The sequence below is a fragment of the Neolamprologus brichardi genome, chromosome 18, assembly GCF_056152115.1.
Source record: "Neolamprologus brichardi isolate AB-2024 chromosome 18, ASM5615211v1, whole genome shotgun sequence".
In the NCBI taxonomy this organism is placed as follows: Eukaryota; Metazoa; Chordata; class Actinopteri; order Cichliformes; family Cichlidae; genus Neolamprologus; species Neolamprologus brichardi.
In genome coordinates, this window is record NC_142121.1 from 25905020 (window position 1) to 25929944 (window position 24925).

The 24925-nt window shown below is 40.7% G+C and overlaps 3 protein-coding genes across 3 annotated transcripts; 2 read left to right on the top strand and 1 right to left on the bottom strand.

The window, feature by feature from the left end:
* Window positions 1-1426: 1426 nt before the first annotated feature.
* Window positions 1427-6823, top strand: LOC102788033 (E3 ubiquitin-protein ligase MARCHF2-like). Its single transcript, XM_006786722.2, has 5 exons — window positions 1427-1747; window positions 3224-3533; window positions 3643-3838; window positions 4488-4697; window positions 5350-6823. Exons 2-5 carry the CDS (start codon window positions 3349-3351, stop codon window positions 5503-5505), a joined length of 747 nt encoding a protein of 248 aa, XP_006786785.1. The 5' UTR covers window positions 1427-1747; window positions 3224-3348; the 3' UTR covers window positions 5506-6823.
* A 1526-nt stretch (window positions 6824-8349) lies between these two features.
* On the bottom strand, window positions 8350-12402 carry LOC102788312 (ras-related protein Rab-11B-like). Its single transcript, XM_006786723.3, has 5 exons — window positions 12191-12402; window positions 9973-10168; window positions 9530-9723; window positions 9375-9455; window positions 8350-9059 (listed from the first exon to the last, which is right to left on the bottom strand). Exons 1-5 carry the CDS (start codon window positions 12228-12230, stop codon window positions 8914-8916), a joined length of 657 nt encoding a protein of 218 aa, XP_006786786.1. The 5' UTR covers window positions 12231-12402; the 3' UTR covers window positions 8350-8913.
* A 1029-nt stretch (window positions 12403-13431) lies between these two features.
* Window positions 13432-20030, top strand: LOC102788599 (mitochondrial import inner membrane translocase subunit TIM44-like). The gene is made up of 13 exons (XM_006786724.3): window positions 13432-13504; window positions 14479-14583; window positions 14833-14997; window positions 15114-15194; window positions 15377-15526; window positions 15928-16061; window positions 16159-16244; window positions 16424-16516; window positions 16820-16944; window positions 17507-17557; window positions 17768-17857; window positions 17981-18091; window positions 18420-20030. Exons 1-13 carry the CDS (start codon window positions 13475-13477, stop codon window positions 18537-18539), a joined length of 1341 nt encoding a protein of 446 aa, XP_006786787.1. The 5' UTR covers window positions 13432-13474; the 3' UTR covers window positions 18540-20030.
* Window positions 20031-24925: the final 4895 nt, after the last annotated feature.

Consider the following 24925-nt stretch of genomic DNA (forward strand, 5'->3'; position numbering starts at 1 on the left):
GCCAAGCCTCATTTCTTCATGTTTTACGAGGAAAATGGGAAATACGTGCAGCAATCAAAAATGTGCAAGCATACCTGGAAATAGAGTATATGAGGCAAAAACAGAGTTCTGACAATTAAAACAACATTTGGTGTGACCACAGGTTTTCCTGTCATTTTTCAAGTCAAGCTTTTGGCAAATATACCGTTTGAAATTGGATCTTTGGTTAGCTTTCTTTTATGTGTAGACACAACACTGGTCCATCCTTTGAGCTATGTACTTTTGTATGCTTGAAAGAGTCATAAACAAATACATTCCTCTGAAGATGGTCAGCTACAAGGAATAGATTGGCTGTTTGTTTGTTTTTATCGCTCTTTCTCAGTCTAAAGAAAACCTTTTAAAGTCATAAAGCCTGAAAAATTATTGCTAAAGTCCACTTAAAATGTGCAAGAAAATCTGACTCCTTTAAGGTGGCTCAGCAATTTTGCATCATACTGGTATTTATATGCTCACTTAGGTTTTCCAAAGCACTAACTTGAGAATGAATATAGGGAAGTAGGGAAAAAACCTTTTTCTTTATAGAAGTAGAAGGAGCAGCACAAATTTTAGATACTTAACAATAAAAGTAGTCTACCTCAGAATTATTTTTTGCAGGTGTCAAATGGCTATTTTTAGGTGTTGTTTCTGGAACAAATGTTGAATTTCTTTGGTTGCGCCACATCTTCATCCAGTTTCCACAGGTTGGTTTTAGCTTTCAAGATTCAACTGCAAAACTGAACAAGCCATTTTGACTGTTACTCATATATTTTATCATGACACGCAAGCCTAGAGTGCATAAATCAACTTTACCCATGTTTTTCCAAGGGCCCCCTCAAAACCCCTGTCGAACCTTTAAAATTTCCGTGGAACGAAATTTTGGAATAACAGCGCCACCACCGGTGGACCAGGGAACAATCTGAGAGGGTTAACTAAATGCTGCCACCTAACGGTTTTATTCTGACATAGTTTAATACAGATGTTTCCAGGACGAGATTAATAACTGTTCTGTCATTGAAATCAAACAAGTAATGATAGTTTAAAAGAAAAACGAAAGGGAAAAGAAACTGAAACACTTTAATAAAAAGTACATTCAGAACTTGTATTGCTGGAACTATAGGGCATTTAGCCTGATTTTCTAATCGATAAAACGGTGTTTGTGCCATAACAAAATGCTCGGAATATATATCCCTTTCGTTTGAAGTTTCTTTGTGCTGCTGAGTAACTTTGAGTTAATAAACAAAAGTGATTATATACACTATCTTTATCATCAAATTTTTCAGCAGTCCCACTTTTACTCACTCACTCTGACAACATATTCCGTCTATCCCTATTTTGATACTATGTCCCCGAACATGTATGTAAACATGTAGCACTAAAACATTGCTAATGACGATGAAGGCACCATTGTGTCACGTGACTAATCCACAGCTGAGGGATACCGAGGTAGGCTTGCCCGTTGCTAGTCAGTTAGCCTCGTTAGCTGACTCCAGTGATCCTGGCAGCCGTGTATTTTCCGCACTAAAAAAAAGAGAAAATTACCCCAGTGATTTGCACTACCAGCCATGGAGAGGATGCAGCGCACACGATCGTCTTCTGTATCCCCTTCTATCGTCAGCTTCTGTTTAGACGTCAATGTCATAGTTTGTAGCTAGAGCTGTCCAGTTAGCTCAGCTAGCTTGTGTCTGGCCAACGCAGGGCCAAGGCCAGTCGAGAAAAGGCAGGCCGTCGGGTGAGTATATTTACGCTACAGCCTGTTTGTGTTTTTGACCACAGCGATGGGACTTTCTACACAAGTATCATATCCCAGCTTGTTCGCTGGCCTCTGGTTATGTTCTGTACACGTACCTTGCTTTATTAAATAAATTAGCTTTCGTCGGCGCTGCATGTTAGCGTTACTGTATCGCGGATATGGACATGTACGGCATAATTAATGTCAGCTGGGTAATTTTAAGCAACTCAGTCATGTACCAGAAATAGAGTCGGATTTTGATCTAGCCTTTGATGTGTAACGTGTCGATAACAGTACTAAGTCATCACGGTAACATCAGGAAGCTTGTTTGTGCACCTTTAAATACACGAGTATATTGTCACACTGTCTTTTGTGATTTGTCTTTAGTTTTTTTTTAAGGCAGCTACATAAGATTGCGTTGTTGACTATATCACATTGCACGACTATTGCAGGGACAGGTATGGGTAACACACAGCCACCCTGATCCCACTCCTAGTGTCCTTAAGGTCTATCTGAAATGTATATCTACACCGCAGTGTGCTTCCCTCAGAGTTTGTTGAAGCCAGATACTAGTTATTAAGAGACTTTTTTTTTTGAGTATTCAAACGTTTTTTCAAGGCTGCAACTCACACCAGTACCTAATATGTCACGTGTGGCACATTTTATATTTATATATGTAAGTTGAGGCTGGGTTAATATTACAATGTAATTCATTTGACGAGAAAAAACAAACAAATCACTAAACATCTGAAAATTTAACAATATTAACAAGTTTAAAAACTACCAAAAAGTGTATAGAGAGAAATAAACATTTCGAAAAGTCATAAATATGTAAACAATTTTCAGTTTAAATGTGTACATAGGGTGATGGTTTGTGGCATGCTGTGTTATTGTACATGAGAAAAGGTGACAGGTTAAAGTATTACAGTATTTCTGATTATTCTGTATTTTGACATTGCATTTTTATTACACTATTATAACATGTTTTTGTATTTATGAAGTTTTAATACAAAAAGCAAAACCAAGGAAATACTTTTTAGAATCATTTTTGTTATCAATAATTGATGGGATAATATCACTAGCATTCATAGGCCTGCTTTGAATCAGAATAGCTGTAAAGCTTTGCAGGCCACTTTAAATCCTGCCTGTGATTGTGCAGATGAATTGAATTAAAAGTTGCCAACCTTGGTCATAAATAAAGTGTACAGCAGCCTAATAGCTTTAAATATAGTACAAGCTTTTATGTTATTCGTTTATTTTTTAAAAAGGTTTTTATGTTTTTATGTAATTTTGACTGAAGTCCTGCTGCAGATCAAGAATACCAGTGAGCTAGCAGTGTTGGCAGTGAAAGCAGCCATTTATGTGCATATATATGTGCATGTATTCATGCTAACCATCACTGTTCATTTTCGGGAAAATTAAGAGCATAAAGTAATAATCTAAGCCAACCATACTTTGTGTCTTCATCTTTTCCAGCATCCACTAGGCGGTAGCTTTGTAGGTGGAGGAGAAGAAGTGGAGTTGGACATCACCTTTTGGATCAGAGCTCCTTTCAAATTCGCCTCCGCCTTCATCTGCGTCGCTGTCACCTTCAGCTGACTATGTCTTCGTCAGGCTGCTGTCACCTACCCGGCTCCCTTTGTGATTATTCTGGCACTGCCGAATCCGATGCCTCCAAGGATTCCGAGGAGACTGACTCCACCGCGCAGGCCCAGTACATTGCCAAGGTTACGGCTAAAGATGGCCGCCCACTCTCCACCGTGGTCAAAGCGGTGAGCTCACAGAGGTAAGGGAGTGAGAAACACGCATGGTAGCCAAATAAATGTCGTGTAATTAAACTGTGTATATGTTACTGTTACTTTTCTGTCTTCAATGCTCTGCTGTCTCTCGCGCAGCGACGTGGGTATGTGTCGGATTTGTCACGAGGGAGCTGGAGGAGAGACGCTGCTCTCGCCCTGCGACTGCACTGGTACTCTGGGTAAAGTGCATAAAAGCTGCTTGGAGAAGTGGCTGTCATCCTCCAACACCAGCTACTGTGAACTTTGTCACACTGAGTTCACTATTGAACGGCGACCACAGCCACTCACTCAGGTTAGAAAAGTTTTACTGTGTGAATTCATTTCTCTTCTTTATGGTTTTTTTATAAAAAGCGGTTAGTGTGTGGGTTTATTCTGGGCGCTCCGGTTGCCTCCCACTGTCCACAAACGCTTGTTAGGTTAATTGGTGATTCTGAATTGACTGTATGGCTCAGTGCGAGCATGAATGGCTGTTTGTTTCTTTGTATGAGACCTGTGATTGACTCGGTGTATCCCACCTCTTCCCTAATGTCAGGTGGGATAGGCTCCAACCTCGGTTCAATAAGAGGCTAACGAGATGGATGGCCATGAGCTTTGTCTAAAGCAAGGAGATTATTTCTTCTTTTGCCTTGTACTGATATTTTCAGCTTTGTAAGCATTTGGAAGATTTCATTTAAGCCATTAAGTATCTGTGCCAACAAGTAACATGTTTAGCAAGTGGGATCATTTGCGTGTACTGAGGATTGTTTTGCTTGACCTTGTGTGAATAGTGTTCGGTTAGAATACTCTTTTTAGTGGCTTTATTAATTACTTCATGCAGGCAGCTCACTTCTCTTTAAAGCTCATTCTTAACATTTGTTTTTATAATCTAAGACACATCAGTTAATCATTTAATGTGCTAGATTCAGGCGCATCATTGACCTCCCCATTTTGATCTTTTGCAGTGGCTGAAGGACCCGGGTCCTCGCAGTGAGAAGCGCACTCTGCTCTGCGACATGGCCTGTTTCCTTCTTATCACACCCCTGGCAGCTATCTCCGGCTGGCTGTGTCTGAGGGGCGCACAGGACCACCTGCAGCTGAAGAGCAGACTCGAAGCTGTTGGCCTTATTGCCCTCACCATCGCCCTCTTCACTATCTACATCCTTTGGACACTGGTAACCAACTGCAGAATGTTTTGGGGGGGTTCCCCTCTTTGGCTTTTGTAGATCCATAAGTAGATCCAAGTGTTTATAAGGTAGTTTAGAAATCAAAGCCCCTTTTTAATAGTTTAGATATTTAAAAAAAGATTTTCAGTTATGATACCAAGACAAGCACACGTCCAGGTAATTGTTCTTACCTTGATTATTGTAGACATTACAGTATCGTTTCTGGGTACAGCTTCAGTCCGTTGTGGAGACATGTGAAGGCATGTGGAGTATATTGTGGCCTGGAGCAGTTTATTTGAGTGTTGGAACAGAAACAGAACGCCTGCACATACATGCATAGCTGACTGCGAATACTGACAATAAGTTGGCTTTACTCTACACCTTTCGTTAGCTGGAGTTTTTAACAGGGTCTAAAACTGGGCTTTGGTAAACTAAATGGCTTTTTTTTTTTTTTTTTTTTTTGAAGTATTTTCCTTTTATCATTATTGAAAATGTCAAACTGTGAAAGCTCGGCCTTTCTACTCTGGTTTCAGTTCCCTGTCGTACAGTAGTTGCTGTACTACTCTCTCAGATATCTTTGTGCTAATTTTATTGATATCTGTCTTTCTGTCCTTTGTTACCTCTTGTCTCGCCCCCTCCCTTTTTTTTCATTCACTCTCAGGTGTCATTTCGGTATCACTGTCAGTTGTACTCGGAGTGGAGGAGGACCAATCAGAAAGTGCGCCTGCTAATGCCCGACATGAAAGGGGCACACACTACCCAACGCTCGGTGCCAACCAAGTCGACCAAGAAAATGACTGACGAGACCATCGTATGAGTGTTGAGCAGGGGCAAGTGGAATATTTAAAATAGAGCCCGCTGAAGCACTCTCTAAAAACAAAATTAATCATATTAATGAACTTTTGCACTTCATATGGACCATTCTGAGGGAAGAACTGCTTTTTTTCCTCCCCCTTCTGTTTTCTTTATTAAAGCACTTGATGTAAACTACTATGGTATTGGCTAGCCACAAAAGTGGTTTTGAACTTTTTGAACTCATTCAGGAGTCGTTGTTGATGAAAACGAACAGTGCCAGGATGCGAATGCCTGGACACATGGAAAATGGACTAATCAGCCGGACTTTAAGTCATTGTCACAAACTTATGAAATACTAAGACACAAGCTAATGTAGCAGAATATAACTGATTCAGCATGCTACTACAGTATAATATGAAACATATTCACTACCTATAATTCCCCCAAGCCCCTTCACTACGTATTTAGCTGTTTTGGAACAATGGGCAAGCAATAGCCCGGCGGAGGATAATAATCTAAAAAAAAAAACAAAAACAACATTTTTTGACAAACTCTGTGAATAATCTTTTCTTTTGTTCTGCTTTTAACAAGTAGGGAGCAACATTTGTTCATACCACTGTCCTTGTCTATAATCTGAACCCTTCTTCATTTTCCCAGGAAAAGCTTTTTTCTTTGTTCTTTTTTTCCATTGCTGTCTGAAGAATGGAAACCAAATCACTTTCCTGTTGATGCAGGTCTCGTGTATTAATCACACATGTCACGGGGACCAGTGGGCATTGTAGTATATGGGATAACACTAACTCCAGCTGGTGGATGGCAGTGCAGTAACGTACAGGACACGAGTGTTGAAGGTGTGGAATCATGTTTACATTTTAATCGGATTATGTTTCTTCTACTGTCATAAAAGTGCATTAGCAAACAGCCCTGCTCCACTTGTAAATGCACCATTCATCAATTGAGCTGCCTAGCAACGACCAGTAGTAATGTCTTACATCACAAGTGATGCAATTTTAAAAAGAGCAGAATACAGCTTTGGGAAACGTGACATTAATGGATTAAAAACACAGGTGTACCAGAGCAGACTGGTGCTTCGTAAAGGTCCACAAAGGCAAGCGTGTTCTGAGATGTCAATCGATATATGCAGCATTTGTTAGACAAAGTATTTTGTGTTATTGTAGTCTTCCTGCTGCAGTCCCCTGGAAAATTGGGTTATTGTGCAATAAAACATGAGGGACTCCTGGACTCGGATGTGGGTGATCTTTATGCTCTCTTTTCTTTTTCTTATTCCACAGAGAAGATGACTGAATAAACTGTGAGTTATACCACAATCTAAAAATGAACCGATCTCCTGTTTAATATGTTTGTGTTGGGAATTTTTGCATTTTGTACAGTGAATGTAACCAATGATCGAAAGTACATTTACTGAAGTACTGTCTGAAGCTTATATACTTCCTTTTTAGGCTATATTGTACTTCGCTATATTTCAGAAAGGAAGTTCACTGAACCTGTTTTTCATGTCATAGTTAGGGCTTGACCTTAAACACATGTTTTCGTGGTTCCCAACCTGTCTTTAGACACCCCTCACCACCACCAAATAAAGAAGTGTTTAGCTGTTTTTCAGACTGAAAATGAGTTAGTGGTTACCTTAAATAGCGATTTCCTCTTTTAGCTACTCAGATGACACAATTTAAATAACTCTTTCAGACCTGTGTACACCCAGTGTACACTTATTTTTAATTCAATTCAATTTTATTTACGTAAATAGTACCAAAGCCTTTTATATTGTACAGCCAAGACCTTACAATAATACCCGACGTTCTTGGATCACTTTTATTTCCCGTTGCCTTTAAAACTGTGTTAATTTCGTGTTAACTCTTCATGGCATAAAGTCAACATGTAGGCTTATTTTGTTAATCATTTGGTACCAAGGCCCCAAGTGTCCCAAGAAAATATCCCCACAACATTACACCTACAACACCAGCCTGAACTGTTGATCTGAGGAATGAGGGATTCATTCTTTCATGTTGTTTTCCCTGGCATCCGCACGTCACAGCACAAATTGAAAGTCATCAGACCGTTCAAGATTTTTCCTGTCTGCTGTTGTCCAATTTTGGTGAGCCCGTCCTAATTTTAATCTAAATTTCCTGTTTTTATCTGACAGCAATGGCACCTGGTGGGCTCGTCTGCCACTACTAGGTTGGACATGCTGCGTGTTTAGAAATGCTCTTCTGCATACTCTGAAAGATGTGTTTATTTGAGTTACTGTTGCCTTCTGGCTGTTTTCCTCTGACCTCAACAAGAAATTTTCTTCCAGAGAACTGCCACTTACTGGATATCTATCTAGAGATAAATAGTCGTGTGGGAGAATCCCAGTAGATCAGCAGATTCTGAAATACTCAGACTGGCGTGTTTGGCACCAAAAACAACCTTTCTTCACTAATTCTGATGCTTAGGTTGGATTTCAGCAGGTCATCCTGACAATTCTCTAAATCACAGGTAGGCAACTCCAGGCCTCGAGTGCTGGTGTCCTGCAGGTTTTAGATGTGTCCTTGAGCCAACACAGCTGATTCAAATGGCTAAATGACCTCCTCAACATGTCTTGAGGTTCTCCAGAGGCCTGGGAATGTACTAATCGGATAATAATTGGATACTTGTGTTTAACGAGCAGTTGAACAGGTATACGTAATAAATGGCCAATGAATCTACAAAAAGTAGCTTCAATTTTACCCGAAGCAGAAGTTAAACCCTGCTAACAAAGGCTACTGATGCATCAGCAGTCAGTAATGTGAAGTGAGATAGTGGTCTAGACATTCAGCATGTCACTTTGTGTATATTGCTAGAAAAAAAATACAGAGGAGGCGGTAAATAATATTGTAAAATTTAATTTCATGGCATTAATATAATGTGTGTGAGCAGACAAGCTATCAAAATCAAAACAGAAAAAGAATATATTTTACACAAATGAAATAAGCGCCAGCAGCGTCACAACCACTTTTGAGATGACTGAAGGAGGAGGAGAGAAGCCCAAAAACAGGACTGCTGATACAGATCAAACAGGATTGGAAACCCAGACCTCCAAGTGTGTTGCATTAACTGTCAAACAGGCAGATGACTAGGCTTATAAGGTGTCAGGAAAGGCTATTCTGCTACGCCGTCGGGGTTAACTGTGGCAGCTGCTTAGGTGGTACCTTCAGTCCTGTTTTTGCACTTGAATGTAGCAGACTGTTCCTGGGTCAGATTACAACTTGAAATCAATTCAAACACTTCTCTCTGAGATTGATCGTTAGTGGCATAAAGGAAGAACTGTTTCCACTGATTTCTAAAAAGTGCAGATTCAGACAACGTTGCATCCCGAGCAGATGGAAGCATGTCAACACTGTCGATTTCAATTAATAACTGACCCAGGTAAGGAGGGGACCGTTGCAATGGGTTACAGGTTCTGACAGCACTGCAGTTTGCTTCCTCTCTGGCCATCTGTGGTCGGCGGCACGCTGATGTCCACCACGTTGTTTCCCGGGGACTCGTCATGGGCAGACCGCTCGGCAATCTGCTTCTGCGATACGATGCGGTAAATTTCTGTTTTTCGAAAAGATGAAACGGAAAACATCAGCTTTCTCTCTCAGTCTAAAAGCTTGCATAATTTACCTTTACAACCACTAATGTGGGATGTGAGGAGGTAGTTTTATAGCTCCTCACTCGGTACCCGACTAATACAGTTTATTATTAAAAAAAAAAAAAAAGTTAAGCTACCAAAAAGAACTATCCTCTCTGAATCTACTGCATATCAACCAAAGGTTTCATGCCTCATTGTGTGTGTGATTTTATCTTTTTTTAATATTCTAGTGACGTGTGGAGCTCTGGCATTCAACCTCCATTCACAAGCACACCTACCTGTAAGGATATTTTTGAAGGCTTCTTCAACATTTGTTGAGTCCAAGGCTGAAGTTTCTATGAAAGACAGATTGTTCTTTTCTGGGGAATGGGAAAGAAAACAGATTTAGTAAGAGTGAAACATCACTGTACCAATAACCTTTCTGCAGCAGTACCTGCAAAGGCGCGGGCTTCGTCTGTGGGCACGGCTCTGAGGTGGCGCAGATCACTCTTGTTGCCAACCAGCATGATGACGATGTTGTTGTCGGCGTGGTCTCGCAGCTCCTTCAGCCAGCGTTCCACATTTTCATATGTCAGGTGTTTGGCTATGTCATACACTAGCAGCGCTCCCACCGCTCCTCTGTAGTATCTGTAACAGCACCCAACATGGATGTTAAGAGTGAATTCCCAGGCTGCCTGTTGGCCCACAAAAAGACACTTATTTCACCCCACTCTTTTTTGTATTAATTAAAAACAAAATTACACATTCTCAACAATAGTGATCTTTCTGTTACTGTTGTACAAAAGTCTTCTTGTCTGTATAGTTTATGGTGTCTTTGTTGATTGCAATGCAGAGGCGACGTGCAGATGCATGTGCACAACACTGCATCGGACTCACGCTGAGGTGATGGCCCTGTAGCGCTCCTGTCCTGCTGTATCCCAGATCTGAGCCTTTATCGTCTTGCCGTCCACCTGGATGCTGCGCGTGGCGAACTCCACCCCAATGGTGCTCTTGCTCTCGAGGTTGAACTCATTCCGTGTGAATCGAGAGAGCAGGTTGCTCTTCCCCACACCCGAGTCTCCAATTAACACAACTGTGAAGAGAAAAAAGAGAAGATGATTGTAGGAATGTGGGATGGGAGAGGCAGGGGATGGGCCCTGTGGTCTCAAATCCAGGAAATGTCACAAAGCAATGGGCAGCATAGCGATGTGGTGGTTAGCACTTTTGCCTCAAAACAAGGTCCTGGGTTCAAATCCAAGTTTAATGTTCTCCTTTGTCTGAGTTCTCTCTGGGTACTCTGGTTTCCTCTCATAGTCCAAAGAGGTTAATTCTGATTCTGTAGGTATGAGTGTGAATAGCTGTCTGTCTCTGTGTGTTAGGCCCTGTGACAGATTGGCAACCTCTCCAGGGTAAACCCTCCCTCTCACACTATGATAGCTGGGATAGGCTCCAGCTCCACCGTGACCCTGAAGTGGATAAGTGGAAGAAGATGGATGGATATAAGGCAATGACTCTAAATCATGGTGTCAGTGGAAGCCTGGGGCTATTTTTGTAAGGCCAAAAAACCTTTCTGAATAATGAAAGAAATGACAGAATAAAACGCTAAAGTCAAGATGCTTAGTGTGTTATAACTCAATAGTGTTTAAAATGTGTGGGTTTCATTTGTCTTCATCACACATTTAAACACAAAAATAGCATTTTTTGGCCTTCATATACCTGATGAAGGTCAGATGGAAACATAAATGTACCAGGGTGCAGTGTGCAGCAGTTCTATGTAACTCTTTTTTTAGAGCCTCTGTAATATGATTGGGTTTTCTGTCACATGTAGCAACAAAACAACTGCAAAGCTTGTGTACTGACAAAAAAAAATCATCCACACAAAAGAATGCAGGTCTTGTACTTCCTGAGGGGAAGTCCACTGTAAACAATGATGTTGTGATGCGTGAACATTCTATATAAAACCACCAGGAAACGAAACAATACTATCAGCCTTTTTTTACACTAATGAAAATACTAAACATGTGCTAAACAAAATAAACTGCTCATTATCACACCTTTGAAATGATTGTGGCATTTCACCAATCCAGAGGTTAGTCGAGGTAAAACACAGTCAGGGCTGTGATATGAAATAAACCGCTGAGAGCACTGAGGTAACCAGGCTTTACTTTATTCCCCTCTCCTTCGACAAACGGAAAAAGAGCCGAACTTTGTCCCTGACGACATCACGCTGCTCCGGGCTGCAGGAAGCTGATAACAGGCTTCATCAAAACCTGAATCGACAGTTTAAGGCCGCCTTGCCCTTCCTGTTTCGGCCGTGTACACAGAAGATGGTTGGAGCATAGAGAGAGAGAGGGAGAGAGAGAGAGCCCTCGCCTCCGGCAGATGCCCTATTCATCCCACAGAGGATACTTTGTTACATCTAAATGGCCTTTTGGCTTATACAGGCCTGGGATGTTAATGTGCCACAGGAGCTGATATCACGATCAAAGGAAGGCATTCTGGATCCATCTGAGAAGATAAACACTGACCCGAGTCTGGAGTCTGGTACCGCTTCAGACAATCCACCAGGCCCACTGCCTGACATGACAACAAAAGACATTAAGCTGCTGCATTTATAGTGTCAATAAGACTGTCTGAGGACCATCCTGATCTGGCGATGAAGCGTATTGATCAGTAAGAGGTAGAGGCTAATAGGCCTTCAAACAGCCTCATGAACAGGATTGAGAAAAAAAATTAAATATGATCCAATAAAGGTGGAAATTCTCCAACGTGCATTCATGCTATGCTCGGTTATTTATATTTTTTTAAAAAGCTGAGCACGCGCAGGGTGTTGCGTCCTTTACCTATAAATATAACTGCGGGCGCTGTAATGTCACAATGACAGCATTATATTGTAATAACACGAACCGACTATCATCCGGGCAGTTTCCCAGAAAAAACTCCGTTTCCTTTAAAAAAAAAATGCACACAGCTGCTCACAGCACAGACACAGTAAGACATAAAGCATTCATAAAGCTCTGCTTAGTCGATGTGAGCCTGTGTAAAGGGGAATGCAGTCATCTTTTTTTCTTTCTTTTCTTTTTCTTTTCTTTCTTTCTTTCTTTTTCTTTTTTACCTTTGAACAAGAAATCGTATTCATCGTCTCGGTTCCCCATTCTAGACGAGGCCGCTGCAGCGCTTGTCTCCGGAAGAGGATGTGTGGAAAGTATGGGTATGAATTTTCGCTATATGCCAGAAAAATATGGTAAAGGTTTGTACTCAGACTCTGCGCCAGTGTTGGCTGTCAAGGCGAGCTGACCGCAGAAGGGGAGAGCTCCCAACTCTGCAGAGGGAGGGGAGGAGTCCCTGCAGTTCGCATAGTTTCCTCCGGGGGGCGAGCTTTACTGGTATGCCAGCAGATATCTACCATTCATCTGGTCCCCACATTCAGAGGAGTGTTTAATGTTGAATGAATAACAAGGTCAAGGCACTTAAATTATCTTTAGACATTATGCTAACATTATGTGGCGCGTGTGAGAGTGTGTGTGCAAAACAGGGGTACTATTCACAGCACACAATAATATAATTAAGGCCAATAATACATTACAACATTACAACAAACATTTTAGGAGATTCGAAAGCTAAATTTTAGAAAACGTTATGCTGCATAGAGAGAGAAAAAAGTGAGAAATTGGGGACTGTGCATTTACATAAAATTACCTAAAAGTCATCCATCCGCTTATCCTTTTCAGGGTCGCTGGAGCCTATCCCAGCTGTCATAGGGCGAGAGGCGGGGAGAACATGCAAACTCCACACAGAAAGACCCCGGCCTGATGTTGGAATTGAACTCAGGACCTTCCTGCTGTGCGGTAACAGTGCTAACCACCGTGCCACCGTGCTGCCGGTACCTGAAAGTCAATGTAGATAAAAGAGATATTGTAGATAATATGATATCTCATTTGCATAAAAGAGAAATGTGATAAGATGTGTATTTTTTTTAAAATAAAATGTTTATTTTATGTAATTGTTTATTATTGTTATGATCTGTGTCTTTAGATATTTTATAGACATCTGCACATATTCTTCAGTGGTGATTACACGTCACATACATTGGTGTGCTTTCGCATTAAACCCATTTAGACCCTATGAGTCCGTGGCAAATATTTTTAGTTTTAACTGCCAGTAAAATGTATCTTTAAAAAACACAAATTATTTGATTTTCCTCTAAAAACATAATTAATAGTTGGGTGGTGGGGGGGGGGGGGGGGGTATTTTTTTTTGAGTGGCTTTCCCTTTAATATCCTTCTGACACTTAGCCCCGCCCCGCACCCCGCCCACCAACTATGCTCCAATTGGTCGAGCACAGCGTCAGCTGCCGCAGTGGGAACGCACGTGCTTCTCCGCGCATTACAAGATCAAGATGGCAGCCTCCGTATGTCGGTGCTACGAGGTTAGTGAGATTCATGTCCTTCGTTGCAGTCGCCGAGCCTTGGGCCCACTCTCTGGTTAAGGGAATAAACTCGCAAGGCTTCGCCATCAGTCTCTTTATGCCCAGTGACGTGAACGCGCTTCAGAGTGTGTGCACTCTGGTGTGTTTTACGCAAATTGAACGCGACATGTCCGTTAGAAAGGGCCTTGTTTCATCAGAGGTTTACTAATGTTATTTAGTTCCTGGGGTCTTAAAATCATCCCACTGTATTGACTCAGGTTTTGACTCTGCGTGTCTGTGCTTGAGTGGCACATTTCATTTAAGATGCGACTTTTAGAAGCCTGCATGCAGTCAGGTACTAGAGCAAATATGATCAGTGACCTCGCTGCTATAAAACCACGAAAGCTGTTACAGTTTTAAGTAGAGCAGCGGTGACCACTTGTTATAGCTTCTGTCTCCTGACAAATAACCGAAGCATCCTTTCAATATAAATAACGTGATCACGCTTCATTTTACACAGACAGAGAATATGGTGCGTTCGTCGTTTTTAGAAAGGGTCGAAAATTGTAATACCGTGTGTATGCCATTGTTATAAGCAGAGGATAAAACGCACCAAAACAGATCATTGCTGCCACAGCATGTTTCACCTAATTTCTCATGTTTAAATGTACAACCATCAAAATAAGTTATCAAATAAGGACAGATATTAGCAATTAGAGGGGAAATCTATTAAGACTGGATCATGAATTTTGAATTTGTCCTGTGATTTTTGTCCTGGTCAGGATGAAAATATCCCACTTAGGGCAGAAGACATTTATTTATTTATTGACAGGATGATGATGTGCTGCATTAGTCACAGTCACCAGGTTTTAAGCACACTCATGGAACATGTTAGAGCTTCACCAAATGAAGAGATATATTTTAGAAGTATGGTATTACGTGCCGGTTTACCTCCCAGCTAACTATGACTGACTGATTCTGTGTGTCTGTTGCAGCTGATTGGCAGAAATGCCTTGGCTCTCAGCTCCCGGACTCTGGTCTCCTCAGTGTGGAGGGGAGATCATTACAGGTTGCAGAGGAGCCCAGGTGCAGCTGTGCAGGTACCCAACAACACCTCCCATTTCACCCTCAAGATACTCATTTATTAAATCACTGCCTGTTAATTTAGTCCTGGGATTACTCATCTTTATGCCCTTTTTTAGTTTAAGGTTTTATGAAAAGCAATGCATAGGTTCTGTTTTTTCTTCTTCTCTCTTTTCATTGTTCCAGTCGCAGCATGTGCTTAATCTGTTCACTCTATCGGTGGACGTGTTTGTCCAGCTAAAGTCCTTCTCTGTGTTTGTCATCAGGTGCGATATGCCTCAGGACGGAAAGGTTTTCTGGGAGAGTTTGTTGATAACCTTCGTCAGGAGTTCAGTAAGAATCAGGAGATGAAGGAAAACATAAAGAAGTTCAGGGAAGAGGCCAAAAGGCTCGAGGAGTCCGACGCCCTTCAGCAGGCCCGCAGAAAATATGTAAGAACATTAGCTGGTTTGATTTATATTATATATAAAGATAAACATCATCAAGCTTATTATATTTAATTAGCTTTCTAGAATTTTAATGTTGTTTTTTAAAAATTTCTTATCAGAAATCGATAGAGGCAGAGACAGTGAAGACATCAGAGGTGTTTAAGAAGACCTTGGGCTCTCTATCAGAGACCGTTAAGGAGGTAAGGCCAACCTGATTGACAGCCCCAACATGAAAATATAATAATTTAATTTGGAATCGCACACTAAGAGTTCACATTAAGTTGTAATGTTGTTAAAAATGCTTTCCAATTAAATAAACATTACATGGACATTATTAATAAAATGAAACCTGCTGTGTGCTTGCGTGGCATTTGGATCAAAGAGTCTCGAGGAAGTGAGTCGTAGTGACATCGGGAAGAAGATCAAGGAAGGTGTGGAGGAGGCCACCAAGACAGCCAGAGGCTCTGCTGAGTCTTTATCCAAGGGAGGGGGAAAACTGGGCCGGACCAACGCGTTCAAGGCCATCACACAGGTCAGAAAACGAAACGAGACGTCTATAGATGTCCAAATTAATGCCTCTCATCTTCATCTTTTGTACGTTCTTGTTGGTATCCAGGTGTCTGCCAGACTTTATAGATGTTTTGACTACAGCAGGGGAGAAAATGGAAGCATTTAGTCGTTAACACATCTTTCTTCACAGGAACATAAGGGCAGATTTCAGACACCAGTCAGTTGTTGATTAATTCAGGTCATATTTGGCAAATAGTTGTTACGTTCTGGGCTATAAAATGTTTACAAAAGCCTTTCTCAGCTGCTTTTTGCTACTGCTTTCTTTAGAAGCAGCTTAAACTTTGAATTTACTTTTGGATGTCATTAAAATTTTGGTTTAGACTCTGATTATGTTTATAATTAAAAACTGCAAACTCTCTGCAGGGTGTAGAATCCATGAAGAAGGAGATAGATGTCGGTGACGCCGGCCCTTACAGGGCTCCTTCTCAGCTGAGGAAGAGGAGCGATTTCTCATCTAAAAGTGCAGATGACGACACCAGAGTGTTCGAGGCCAACGAGTGAGTAAATGTTAGATCTCAAAACCAGTCCAATGACACCAGCTGTTGTGCACCCACCTCTCTGATGCGGCGAATTATCTCCATTTTTAAATCTCAGAGAGGCCATGGGTGTCGTTCTTCACAAGGATTCAAAGTGGTCCCAGCAGTGGAAGGACTTCAAGGACAACAACGTAGTTTTTAACAGTAAGAAATGTGTAATTTCGCTTTATGGCAGCAGGGGGCAGTATAATGTTTACTGTAGATTCAATGATCAGCTAATAATGAAGTGCAGTCATGAGCTGTTTGCACAGGTGCAGAATGTACCTGCCGTAATCAGTGGAGACATGTCTAACCTGTTCAACCTCCATTTTTGTTTCATTCAGGAATCTTCGAGATGAAGATGAAATATGATGAAAGTGACAATGCCCTCATCAGAGCATCCAGAGCTCTAACTGACAGAGTCACTGACTTCCTAGGTAATGCTCCACCACATTCAATCCTGAATTTGGAGTTCCTTTTCTCTGTAAAAGCCTTTTATCTGATTGTTCTCGCCAGACCTCAAATCTTGTTCTTCTTATTTAAAAAAAAAAAAAAATCCTTTTTTATCCCAAAACCTATTAATCTTCTGATTAGTCAGGAATACTATTAACTACATGCTCCATGGTACTGACAGATCTTCTAGATATTTGATGATATTCACCAGCTTCGACGTTACACATTTAATTTGAGGTACTGAGTGATTTTTGTTGCTGCTTCTGATTTTAGCCTTTGTTTCCTAGGTGGTCTCTTCTCTAAGACGGAAATGTCCGAGGTGCTGACAGAGATCCTGAAGGCAGACCCCAGCTTTGACAAAGATTCTTTCCTCAAACAGTGTGAGAAAGACATCATCCCCAACATACTGGAGGTAAACGGGTTCCTCCAGCCTCTGTCTGTGTCTGTCTTCACTCTCGCTGTTTCTGTTAATGCTTTTCTCTGTGGAGGTTAGGAAGAGACTTGATGAAAGTCTCGGTTCATTTAGCCTGAGTTTTCACTCTAGTTTTGATCGGATCCAGTAATGAATTTCCTGTCCTCTGTTTGAGTTCAGCTGTTAGATTACTGAGTTTAAACCAAGTTCAGCAGCTAAATACATCATTCAGATAACCGAGGGGATCCAAGAGCTTATGATACAGTTCTGTAAGTCTTGCATGCTTGTTATGTAAAAAAGATAAAATGAAATAAAATGCTGTTTATGATTATATCAGGATGAGAGCACTGAGTGTAGTTGAAGTCTTGATTTAGACTAGCAGAAAATGATCTCAACATGTTCCAATTTTGAATGAATTCACTAAAGTTTACTGTGCTCGGTTAAATATGAGATGTGGATTTGCTAAAATAATTTGAGCATCCTGTCTAAAAGTTGCAAGAATACCTGTGAGATTTGTTTATTTTTTTAAAGCTATAATTCGGTATCTTTGTCCTTTCTGCAGGCGATCATCCGTGGCGAGCTGGAGGTATTAAAGGACTGGTGCTATGAAGCTGTGAGTTATTAAACACCACTCAGTAACAAAAGCAGTTTCTACAGGTGTTGACATAATACAGGGGACATATGTGAAGAAGAAGAGCTTATTACGTTGTGATGTTTACAAAAAGACATAATCCTATTTTTCAGTAATTGCATTTTAGCTGGCATACAGTTTGTGGGAAGCATGTTTTAATGCTAGATGTGTGTTACGTGTATTTGTACTCAGACCTACAGTCAGCTTGCCCACCCCATCCAGCAGGCCCGAGCTCTGGGGCTTCTCTTCCAGTCTAAAGTGCTCGACATCGATAACTTAGATGTAAGTGCTCTCCCTGATGCTCGGTAACCATCATGCAGCTTGTATTACAAAGCTCTTTCCCTGTTTTCTGCTTTTCCCTTTCTCCTTTCATTTGTCTGTTCATTTTGTAACCCTGTGTTTCAGCTGGCGATGGGTAAGATGATGGATCAGGGCCCTGTGCTGATCATCACCTTCCAGGCTCAGGTTGTCATGGTGATTCGCAGCCCCAAAGGAGATATTGTGGAAGGAGATCCGGTCAGTTATCTCACGATCACTGTGCTAGAATAGGGAATCCAATGGATACCATCAAAGCTTCCTCAAGGAAGTAAACAACACTAAAAGGCTGAAATCAGATCAGTGGTCTATAACAGAGGCCCATTTTTTTTAAATGTCTTTCACATTTATGGGTTTGATGCAGCAATATTAACTTGTCTGATATCATCGGATTTCAACTGTTAGCAATGTTAGAGGCTTCAAATATATCATCATAAGCCAGATCATTTATTAACTCACTACATTTAAAGTTTGAAGTCTGCAAAACTCTTTGGAATTCACTGTTTCTTCTCTTCTCCTCCCTCAACAGGAGAAGGTGATGAGGATGATGTATGTGTGGGCGTTGTGTCGGGACCAAGAGGAGCTGAACCCCAGTGCTGCCTGGAGGCTCCTGGACATCTCTGCCTCCAGCACGGAGCAGGTCCTCTAAGAGGAGGAGCAGGAGCACAGTGGCTCATCTGGGGGACACAAACTGAGATACAAACACATACCTGGAATAGCTGCACATCCTTTATACATTAAGTTGAACAAAGAGAGAAGAGGGAAACCCTGCTGCTGTGTGAGAGAGTACCATTACCCCATTTGTACCCAGAGGATTTATGTGCAGGCGTGCATATTTGACCACCCTCTGACATGTAGATCCAATTAGCTTTGGAGATAGTTTATGACACATTCAGTTAAGTTTGTCTGTGCAGTCTTCTGTACTGGTACGCTCAGTGTTTTGGATTGCCTGGAGTATGTATATACTGCATAACTAATTAACTTCAGCATGGATGGACCTGCATCTTCACCAGGAGCCTGCATAGCTCATCAATACTGGACGGCTGGTGGGCAGATTGTAAATAATCCTGTTATGACAGTGGTAAAAAATGGACATGCAGTCTGTGATATCTGTTGGCCTTTAGGGGGATGTTTTATACCTAAATTACATTAATCCTGGTTAAATAATGGAGCTGGAAGATGAAATTGTTGACTGTGGTGGGGACCTTTGAATCATCTGTGCACAGGAGACACTTTAATAGAGCAGCTTCAGTTTTACTTTTGTGGCCTCGGTGAATGGATTTGGGCACAATGTTGAGACTAGTGCATTATGGGTACTGTAGTGCATGTTAAAAGCATAAAAATATGCTTCAGTTTTTGCAGCAGATGAACCACAGCTGCCTCCTGTGTAGCATCAACAGCATTGAATAAGCAGCGATCAACTGAGCTGAGTTTAACAGAGAGAGTATTTTTTCTCAGTCAAAGCAAACTGGCCTTTAAAGAATTTTTTTTAGGGCCTAATATTAAAATATGAATTCTCAAAATCACCGTGAAAGAACGGATGAGAGCTGCAAGGCCTTTAATGTTCTTCAGTGTCAGTGTTTGGTTTGTTTTGGTTTCTGCTTTGCTCCTGCTGGTTTTTACATAAGAGTAATGGTCAAATGAAAAAGTAAAACAAGGATAAAAACATACGACGTCCACCCTGTCATGACAAGACTACAGTTTACTGGGACTTGAAATCAAATTGAGAAATCGAGGTGATAAAGCTCCCAGGTGGACTCGTATCTACTTATTAGTGTAAGCTTATATTCAACGTCGTCATGCTTGTGAGCCGAAATGGGACCACCTTACTTTTTCCAGTCATTGAAGCAGCTTTGATGTTTGAGGAATCGTTGCACATTTTTCAGCAGAACTGTTTGGTTTACATTTACGTGGCTTTGCGAGACATAAATGATGACGATGATTGACACGTATAGATATCGTTGTTCATGTAAGTAAAGATTACACACATTCTGATCGTACTGTAACGTTACAGCTTCATTCAGTTCATAATGAATGTCTTTAAGCTTCATGTTGTACCTCCTCTGTAAAGACGCTCTGAGTTTGTGGATGTGTGTGTTCTTTAAGCACAGCACTTTCCATTAAAGGTCAAACCGCACGAGCTGGTTTATTGCAGATGTCCGAAAGTCATGGATGTGTCCGATGGCCACACAGTGCTCGCCTTCTGCTTCTCATGAGTCTTGGTTGTGTAATCCATCACATGGTTGCGATAGTGTTGAAAGAAACATGTCACAGTTGTGTTAGAGTCATTCCTGGTGATTAAAACAACACACTCGCCATAAAACATGCACTTTTATTTATGAGGACGACAGGTGAGAGGACTCGTATTTAAATGTTATTTTTTTTATTGAGCATGTGTCTTTCTTTCTGAACTGAAACCGTGCTGTTTTGGACTCTGCTGCCACCACCAGTCAAAATGTGATTACAACAAGACACAACTGTTTCTCATGAGCCCATATTAGATGCCAAAATGTCCCAGGGGAGAAGTTTCTGTGATTTGGAGAAACATATTTTTTTGCCTGACAGATAGTGATGTTTGCATCTTGAGTTTGTTCTATGCAAACCTTTAACGGCAGTAATGATCGCTCAAGGTTTGAGGCGCCACAGGCAGGACCTCAGTTTCAGTCATGTTGTGTTGCTGTAAAAACTGTCCTTGTACATACTGTTTTTATTGGATCAGAATAAAGAGAAATTCTAATAGTTCAAGTCAGACTAGTTTGCTTTACAGCGAATGACAGCAGACCCACGATGTATTCAGATCCTTTATTTCTCTCTCTGTGTCAGTCAGCAGAACAAAGAGTGCTGTATTATGATTTGTTTCATCCAGCCTCTCCCCGAGTCAGCACATCTGAATACTGTGTGTTTGTGCTCGAATGAGTAAATTAAAGTCTGCGCATTATGTGTGTCTGCTTTCTCATTTTAAAAACTGACCCGCTTTGATAGATGCCTATTGACACTGGTTGATAAACCTATAGATTTGGTAATACAGGGCTGATAGATTAGCTTCTACCCCGGGGTCAATATATCAGGCGGGCGGGGGCTGATCCCTCGGCTGTCTGTTGTGATGTACGAGTATGGATGTCCTCATATCAACTAACCTCTTTCAGTTCTTTGGAGTGTCCTTGCTTGTCTGACTGCAGCTGAAGCCTACGAGGGAACGAATAACCATACGTGAAACGTCAGAATTATTAATGTATGGTGCCATTATCAGGTTTATTATGTTCCTACAGTTAGGTTTGTACGTTTCTGGACACTCTGTACACAAGTACAGTGGGTTTTAAACCTACATGTGACTGAAGTGCAAAATAAAAACAAACATCTTCCATGAACTGTTTAGGATCTGCAGCCATTTTCATACACAGTCCCAAATTTTCAGAGGCTCAAAATTAACTGGACAAATTAAAAATGTTAAATATATGGAGTTTTCTAATACTTTGACTGGAAAGTATTTAACTTTGACTTTGATTTTCATCCATGATTACCTGAAGTCTCCCTGGATCTGAGGAGTGAGTATAGCCTTGTACACGTTGCAGTTCATCCTGCTGCTTCTATCAGCAGTCACATAAAGTGTTTATGTGACTCTGGCGGCCGTACATGCCAACATTCCTTCATTCATGGAGGCATCGTTAAACGATGCTATGCCTACCTTCTTGAGAGAGTTCATGACTTGGCTAAATGATGTGAAGTTGTTTTTCTTACCCATGGAAATTACATTATCACACACTTCAGTCGTCTCCTGTGAGCTTTCAGGCCTGTTTGTGTTGCAGTTTATTCCATCTTTTTTAAGAATGAACTAGATTGTAGATTTGGCCCCTCTTACTCCACTCCTTGCTCTCTCTGAGGTTTATTTTGGCTTCCTTAGCTTGCATCACCTTTGGGCCTCATATTGACAGATCTGGGTCGTTTTCTAAGTTGAACTCTTGGAAAACGACCCAGATCTTTCACCTGTCAGATTCATCAGTAAGAAGGGGAAAGGACACACCTGGTCATGAAACTGCTCGTCCTTATTGCCCTCACACGTTTGAGCCTCTGAAAATAGACTGTGTGAAGTACTTTTGTTGAGCCCCATGAGTTAAAGCTGAAAGTCTACACTTCAGTCACATTGTTTGACTTAAAATCCACGGTGTTGGTCTACAGAGGCAAAATTGGAAAAACTGTGTCATTCTCCAAATACTTGGATTTAACTGTATGACATGCACTTTCTGTCAATGTGGAGCATGAGTGAAGAGTAAAGCCCTCACTATACTGAGAGTATCTTACTGGGAAAAGTCCCTCCAAGCAACAACACACTTATTGCACCCAAGTGAATGGGATTAAATGCAACAACACAATCACCTCAGAAGGGAAAAGGGTCATGGAGGCAGAGCAGAGCTTTCTTTTAACATCGTCTTGGTGACACACTAACATGCATACATCAAGCTGTAATCTAGTCTACGTTATAACAGGGTTATCATAATGCAGGCAGCCCTTCAGGCATTGCCCTAACAATTGTATTGTATTGTATCTTTATTTATTTCAGACATATACAGAAAAAAAAACAATATATACACAAGTACACATACTTGTATTTACAAATATGAATATATATGTAAATACACACACGTATGTGCTCAGATAAAACAAAAAAGAAAATATATAAAATAAAACAGAGTCTAAATGACATGAAATGACAATTATTAGGTCTGAAATGGAGTAGAAAGAAGTATAACATACTTAATGGCTAAACAATTTCAGTTTTTTGGTTTAGGTTTATTTTATTGAGGGCGTTTATATGGTTTGACTTCAAATTGAGATGGGTTCAACCCATTCCCAGACTAACTGCTAAACGTATACTGTACCAGTGGCCTCTGTGTTTTCTTCTTAAGACACCGATTGACCCAGTGTTTCATGTACAGCCCCGATTCCAAGAAACTTTGGATGCTGTGTAAAATGTAAATAAAATCAGAATCCAGAGAGAGTCATGTTTATGTAAGAAAATCCCAGAAATGTGTAACATTTCTGAAAGCACTCTTTCAGATAAACAAACTCAACTTTCTCAGGAATTACACATTTTGGTTTGCCTGCATTTTAAATGAGCACCAGCACAGAGACAGAGGCAGTGTTTTTAGTGTTAGCATATTCTTCTTTGCATGATAGAGCTTTAACCTGGATTTGAGGATGGCACGTTGAAGTGTGTTTACAGAGAGTGATTTCTGGACATGTTCCTGAGCCCATGCTGGGATTTTCATAACAGAGTCATGTCTGTTTTTAATGCCTGAGGGTCAAAAGAGCTTGTTGAGCCGTTCCAACTTTAAAAAAAACCCAGAAACGTTACTGACATCAAATTTAAAATGAGCTAATATTTGTAATAAAAAATTGCAATAAAAATATCTTATATTTATATAATGTAAAAAAAAAAAAGACTATTTGAACATTTGATATGTTTTCTATGTTTTATTGTGAACAAATACGGGTTTGTGAGATTTGCATTCTGGTTCGTAGATTTGGAGTCGTATAGATAGGAAGAGTAGCAAAGTATAAACACTGAGTTTCATCATCTTGTGGGTTGGAGACTCTTACCATTTATGACCACAGTGGGTGCACTGCTGGAGCACTGCTCATTGTTATGAGATTATGATCCCCTTCAGGGCAGTGTTACAATCCACCGACTATTAATTAAACCTACTGGGAGATCCCATGCAGCCTCAGGCAGGGGAGATGTGGCTGTGTATGGACTACAGTCTGCAGCAGTGTTTGTAGAGTTTTAATTGTGTCAATTAATTACTTCTCACAGTGAGTTCGGAGCTTATAGCCACAGGCACAATCAGGTAGCCCCGCTTGTTTTGCTCCACTTCTTGATCATGTAATTTTTTGCAGGTCAGCAAAACCTGGAGTGCAACCTGACATCAAATTTAAATGCCGTCTTACACAATATAACAAAGGAATGGGTTTAAAAAAACAGCAGATTCTCATGGTATTAATGAATACACCCTGTATTTAAAAAAACTCTGTCAATGCTAATATTTTAATACAGGAAACATATTTTTTATGAAGGAATACCAGTTAGCCATGACGCAAACCCTACTTATAGTCTTATTGTCCAAAACAGACAATGTGGTCATCTGCAGTTTTTGTACATTTGCACAGATCTCTTAACATCACTTAAAAGAAATCTAATCTAGCTTCATAACCCATGTTTTGTTTAATAAGAGCTTTAATCAGTATATTAGACATAAAGAATAGAATAGAAAAGAACAGGCCAGAATATGAAGCATTTATTGTGATGTTGAGAAATATATCATTAGATTTGGTCAACTGTTCTGTACAGTGAGCTACATAAAAACAGAAACGGGGAGACATGCACACTCACATAACGAGGGGATAATAGCACTTAAATTGAAGATATGCCCCAAGGAATAGCTGTTGCACTTAAAATGACTTGTTTTTTCCTGATTTACAAGAGTTGAGCCTCCTGACATCCCAGTGGAAGAAAGCTAAAAGTTTCTCTGAGGTTGCTAAAACACCAAAATTCCCACAAAATCCACAGAAGGTATGTGGTCAGTGGTGGATCTATGTTTGTCTTTACTCCTCTTATTCCCCACAGGATAATATTCAACAAGATGTCATTGTGTTTGTTGGTGGTTCAGCCAGACGCACTTGTCTCAGATGCATTTTTAGTTGTTAAAAAAAAGAAAAAAAGAAAAGTAAATCTATGAAAGTGAAATATTTGCTGTCAGCTGTCTAACACAAGTCTTCTCTGTGCGGCTGCTTTTATTTGCATGGCATGGAGCATTAAGGTAATTTGATCATTTAAATTTCAAGGAAAACAACAACAGAACAGGCCTTTGTTCCATAATGGCTGTGTGGCTATCAGGATCCCTGACTGTCCCCACGTCATGCACTCCTCTTATATAATTCAAAAGCCACATGTTGTGATTTACTCATCCAAACGAAAACAGTGTGTGTGTGTGTGTGTGTGTGTGTGTGTGTGTGTGTGTGTGTGTGTGTGCATGGCAC

Excerpts from the sequence above, each read along its gene's own strand:
- LOC102788599 (XM_006786724.3), top strand. The coding sequence starts at position 13,475 with ATGGCAGCCTCCGTATGTCGGTGCTACGAG. Across the intron at positions 16,062-16,158 it reads AGAGTGTTCGAGGCCAACGA|AGAGGCCATGGGTGTCGTTC; the intron begins GTGAGTAAATGT and ends TTTAAATCTCAG. Across the intron at positions 18,092-18,419 it reads ATATTGTGGAAGGAGATCCG|GAGAAGGTGATGAGGATGAT; the intron begins GTCAGTTATCTC and ends CTCCCTCAACAG.
- LOC102788033 (XM_006786722.2), top strand. The coding sequence starts at position 3,349 with ATGTCTTCGTCAGGCTGCTGTCACCTACCCGGCTCCCTTTGTGATTAT. Across the intron at positions 3,534-3,642 it reads AAAGCGGTGAGCTCACAGAG|CGACGTGGGTATGTGTCGGA; the intron begins GTAAGGGAGTGA and ends TCTCTCGCGCAG. Across the intron at positions 3,839-4,487 it reads GACCACAGCCACTCACTCAG|TGGCTGAAGGACCCGGGTCC; the intron begins GTTAGAAAAGTT and ends GATCTTTTGCAG.
- LOC102788312 (XM_006786723.3), bottom strand. The coding sequence starts at position 12,230 with ATGGGGAACCGAGACGATGAATACGATTTCTTGTTCAAAG. Across the intron at positions 10,169-12,190 it reads ATACGATTTCTTGTTCAAAG|TTGTGTTAATTGGAGACTCG; the intron begins GTAAAAAAGAAA and ends TTCTCTTCACAG. Across the intron at positions 9,060-9,374 it reads CTTCAAAAATATCCTTACAG|AAATTTACCGCATCGTATCG; the intron begins GTAGGTGTGCTT and ends TTCGAAAAACAG.